At 41.5% G+C, this 5309-nt stretch overlaps 1 protein-coding gene across 1 annotated transcript; it reads left to right on the top strand.

Annotated features, from left to right (window-relative positions):
• Window positions 1-1980: 1980 nt before the first annotated feature.
• Window positions 1981-5303, top strand: LOC121788315 (chaperone protein ClpD, chloroplastic-like; the record flags this gene model as incomplete). Its single annotated transcript, XM_042187026.1, has 6 exons — window positions 1981-2878; window positions 3642-3805; window positions 3900-4129; window positions 4600-4708; window positions 4783-4913; window positions 5289-5303. Coding segments are annotated over exons 1-6 (1341 nt in total), but the record flags the coding sequence as incomplete, so codon positions are not given.
• Between the last annotated feature and the right edge of the window lie 6 nt (window positions 5304-5309).

Genomic DNA, 5309 nt, shown 5'->3' on the forward strand with positions numbered 1-5309 from the left:
TCCGCACCTTCATTTTCGACAATCATGTTGTTCATTATGATACATGCGTACATGGCATCGCCGATGTTGGGAATATACCACTGCCGTGCAGGACCCTTGACTACCGCCCATCGACTCTGGAGCACACCAAATGCCCGCTCCACATCCTTGCGCGCTGCTTCCTGACGGCTCGCAAAGTATGACTTCTTTTGTCCGAGCGGATGCTTGATTGTCTTCACAAAGACGGGCCAGTTTGGGTATATCCCATCCGCCAAATAGTATCCCATATTGTGCTGGTTGCCGTAGGCGACGAAACTGATGGCGGGACCAACGCCCGCGCACTGAGTATTGAACAGGGGCGACGATTGGAGAACGTTGATGTCGTTGTTCGACCCGGCGACTCCAAAATAAGCATGCCATATCCACAGCCGGTAGTCAGCTACAGCTTCTAGGATCATCGTGGGATGCTTGGCTTTGAAGCTAGTAGTGTACATCCCCTTCCAGGCGGCGGGGCAGTTCTTCCACTCCCAATGCATACAATCTATGTTGCCCAACATCCCAGGGAACCCGTGCACCGACCCATGCATATCTATCAGGCTCTGGCAGTCTTCGGGGCTCGGACTCCGAAGATACCGCTCACCGAATATCGCTCTCACGCCCGCGCAAAAATTCTGCAGACACTCGACGGTTGTCGACTCGCCAATGTGGAGGTACTCGTCGAACATGTCGGACGCGCCTCCGTACGCCAGTTGTCTGATTGCGACAGTGCACTTCTGCAAGGGCATGAGTCCGGGTTTGCCAGCTGCATCCTCCCTGATCCTAAAATACATGTATCTTTTCTCTAAAGCACCCACGATGTGCAGAAACAGCGGACGATGCATCCTTAAGCGTCGCCGGAATAAGACTTCCCCAAAACGCGGTTGCGGAGCGAAGTAGTCTGTATACAACCGAATATGTGCAGCAATGTGGTCACGGGGTACTGTAGTTCGACGATGGATCGGCCGAGGTACCGCAGCCTGCTGCCGCCGCTGCGCCCTTTGCTGTAGCAGCCTATCTATCGCACCTTCCACAGCGACTCCAACTCATTCTCGCTATCACTGTCACTAGACATTCTAGATATACTTGAAATTAGAGATGTAGAGAGAGAAACTTGTTAACACAAGTGGTGCGAATGAAATAAAATTCAACGAGCCGTATATATAGAGTTTAAAAAAAATTAAAAAAAATTTAAAAATCGGACGTCCGACCCACGCCACAATGGCGGACGTCCGCCCGCCCGTCGCGCCGATGTTCGAGGACACCCGACGTCCTCACGGGACGTCCGTATCCGACCTTCGACGCCACAATGGCGGACGTCCCGGTCGCCCGTCGCGGATGTCCGACCGGACGTCTGCCATTGGAGATGCTCTTATGGAGTAACAAATTTTTCAAATTTGTGATATTAAAAAGTTAAACTTTTATTCAAAGATTGAGGGAATAGATAGCCACTATCCGATTAGTTAGTGATGAATAGAAAAAGATACTCACGTTTGAATCCAAAATTCACAAAATATTTAAAGTTATTTTGCTCATTAAAAATAAAAATGAGGTAATTCTTCGCAAGTAGAAACCACCATATATAAAATCCACTTTGTAGAAGGATAATTCGAAGCATACCGAAATTGGTCAGCTGAAAGGTATAAATCATGAAATAAACGATAAATTAGTCTTCTTTTGACATTTAGTTTCATGCGACAAGAATTAAAAATGGGTTTTGCCTTTTGGTATAATCATGAAATAAACGATAAACTTATTTTTTTGTTCATTAAAAAAAATGAAGTAATTATTGCAAGCAGAAAGTAGAACCCACCATATATAAAATCCACTTTGTAGAATAATCATCAAAACCGACCAAAAATCGGTTACTGAATTGTATAATAACGAAATAAACGATAAATTAGTATTGTTTTGAAATTGAATATTTATAGAATCCAATAAGAATAAAAATGGGTTTTGCCTTTTGGAGGCGTGGTCTTCTCAATATTCCATTCTCCCTTTCCCCGCAAAATTCATCTTTCTGCGTTCCTTTTTCACACGCAACATCTACTATATAAACCTCATACTATTTCATTTTTCTATTCATTTCTTCTTCTTCAGCTCACGCATTCAATCGCTGTAATCTTATTTTTTTATAATTATTTGTAAATTTTAAATAATTTTACAATTTAATGGAGGTGTCATGTTCACCGCCGCTCTCTGTCAATTGCGTGCTGAATTCCGGTCCGATCCGGCGCGTTCCTGCATCCGCCGCTCACCACCGCTGCAATAAAGTAGTAGCCTTTTCCCCAAATTGCCCTCCCCCCGCTGCCGCCACTTCTACTGCTTGCAGCACCAGCACCAGCTATTCTTCCTCCTATTTCGGAGTTTCGCTTGCTCAAAATTGTGGATTGAATCGGAATTACACAGGTGCTCTGAAGAAGCCGAGGCGGCGTTCGTTTTTCGTGGTTTCAGGAATCTTCGAGAGGTTCACGGAGAGATCGATCAAGGCGGTGATGTTCTCGCAGAGGGAAGCTAAGGCTATGGGCAAGGACATGGTGCACACGCAGCACCTCTTGCTAGGCCTCGTTGCAGAGGATCGCGACTCCGGTGGATTTTTGGGATCTGGCATCACCATTGATGCTGCACGAGCTGCTGTGCAGAGCTTGTGGGAGGAAGATAATCAGAAAGATGGGGATGGGGAGACTTTGCAACAGTCTGAGACGTCAGCTACGGATGTGGCGTTTTCTGCTAGCACCAAGCGCGTGTTTGAGGCTGCAGTTGAGTACTCCAAGACTATGGGGTATTATTACATAGCACCTGAGCATATCGCAGTTGGATTGTTCACCGTTGATGATGGCAATGCTAGCCGTGTGCTTAAGAGGTACTACTGTTATTGAGACTTTTAGCATCATGCTAATACCAATTTTCTCTTTACTTGCAATTTGTAGCACTTTAGTTTGTATGTTAAGCGATTGAGAGTTTATGTGGGGATTTTGATCTAGTTTTAGTGGCGTAAATAGCTAATTGAGCTGATAAAATTTTGCTAGATTGTCCTGTGCTAAGTTGACTCGTGCTTCTAAGGAGAAAATTTTCTTTTGTTTGTTAAAAGTTTGTACTTTTTCAGCAGCCATTCATTGCGCCTCCGTGTGCATTTCTAGATATTGTTTCATTGCTGTTAGTTTCTCGGATCAGTGGATGGCTGCATTTGGATGTGTGAGTGGCATCAGCTTTCTTTCTCTATTTGCATACACAGCATATATGTTGCCAACCTTATTGTCCTTGATGTGAATGGTTTGTCCTTCCAAGCGACTTTAGCATCATTGAGTCTATAGGTAATGTGACAGAGATGTTCATGGGACAATAGTTCTGTAATCTTTATTACTAAAATATTGATTATCAAATATTAAGGTTTTCTTACTCAATGCTACATATTTTCTATTAGATCATAACACAAACCTGAAAAAATGTTATTGTTAATGTATTTATTCCATGTAGCCACAACATGTTACTGGGAAGAATTTGGAAATCACAATAACTATGCTGTTTCCTAACTCTCTGGGATTCCTTTTCGGCGTCGTTTTATGCTAATTGAGTTGAAAATAACATAGTTGCAGATTACGTGAACTAGACTGAAATGGTTTCAGATTAGGTGTGAATGTGAACCATTTGGCAACAGTGGCAGTCTCCAGACTTCAAGGAGAGCTCGCCAAAGAGGGAAGAGAACCAGCTTCCACTGCATTCAAAAGGCTACAGGGAAACATCTTTCCTGAGAAAATCAATCAAGCAAACTCTCCTGCAAAGGAAACAGGTCAGGATCAATATTACCTGTTGCTCTATGGTGTTGCTGGATAAGTTAATGCTAAACATAGTAATTAAATCGAGATTCATTGCTCTTTTTACAGAGAAAAAAGCTCTTGACCTATTCTGTGTGGATCTCACTTCCCGTGCTAGCCAGGGATCTATTGATCCTGTAATTGGCCGAGATACTGAATTACAGAGAGTCATTCAAATTCTTTGCCGAAGAACCAAGAGTAATCCAATTCTTCTTGGTGAAGCTGGGGTTGGAAAGACAGCTATTGCAGAAGGACTGGCTCTACATATTGCTGATGGGACCGTTCCCTTATTTCTAATGGTGGGTTTGCTCTCTACAGAGGAAAATATATTTGTCAAAGTTTATGTTACTCTGGGTTATTTTGAGAAAGTCAAAATGCATGGCTTTATACTCAGATGGTGTTTTGTTGATCTTATAAACTTATTATGACTTCTTATAAGATGTTTGATAAGCTCTTCACAAGTTTTTAATAAACTATCTTCTTAAAGCTTCGAAACTCCAAAAATAAATTATAGTTGTAAAAAAGAAATGATGTTTTTTTAGAATATGATCCTGTTTTGACCAGCTTCTTTAAACAGTAAATTAAGCCATCTAAATATATTTCCCTCCCTCGCATTTTAATGTTCCACTATCATTTTTTATCCGGACACGCTATGACATATTATGTGATATAAGATTTATAATCTATAAGCTTAGCTAGATACTCTTTAACTATTAAAACTGTTGCTTGCTGAGGTTTGTCACTTATATTGCTCGTTTTTTTGGTCCAGGAAAAGCGTATATTGTCTTTGGATATAGGTCTCCTAATAGCAGGTGCAAAGGAGAGGGGGGAGTTAGAGGGGCGTGTGACCATGTTAATAAAAGAGATTCAAAAGTCAGGTGAGTGCTTGTTTGGCCCGTTTGTGATTTTTTAAACTTTGATCATGTCTTAACTTGGAATTGCCTCTTTTCAGGAAATATAATTTTATTTATTGATGAGGTCCACACGCTTATTGGTTCTGGCACAGTTGGACGAGGAAATAAAGGTTCTGGTCTTGATATAGCCAATCTATTGAAACCATCACTTGGACGGAGTGAATTCCAGGTGAAAAGTCTGCAGTGCATGCTTCTGTGTTGTATACTTTATATGTGCTGTATACTTTATATCTTTGTAGTTGAAGCATCATTAGAAGGCTTATTTTCTTTAAGATGCACACCTACAGTTACTTGCATTCTGCAAAACAAGCTCTGGTGTCAGTACCTGGCCTTTTCAACATTGATGTAGATGTAAACATTGTTCCTTCTATTTCTTCACGTCTATAACTACAAGTAAAAAATTGAAGAAATTAAGAAACAAAAATTGTATTGTTTCCTGTATTGTCCTATTAAAGAATTAATATGCTGGTTGTTGCTGGATGCATTTGGGCAGAATAAGGCGGATCTTTAAATTGTATTTGCCTGCTTTCTGTTTTTGTGGCAGTGTATTGCATCAACAACTATG

This window comes from Salvia splendens, unplaced genomic scaffold, assembly GCF_004379255.2.
Source record: "Salvia splendens isolate huo1 unplaced genomic scaffold, SspV2 ctg1010, whole genome shotgun sequence".
NCBI lineage: Eukaryota > Viridiplantae > Streptophyta > Magnoliopsida > Lamiales > Lamiaceae > Salvia > Salvia splendens.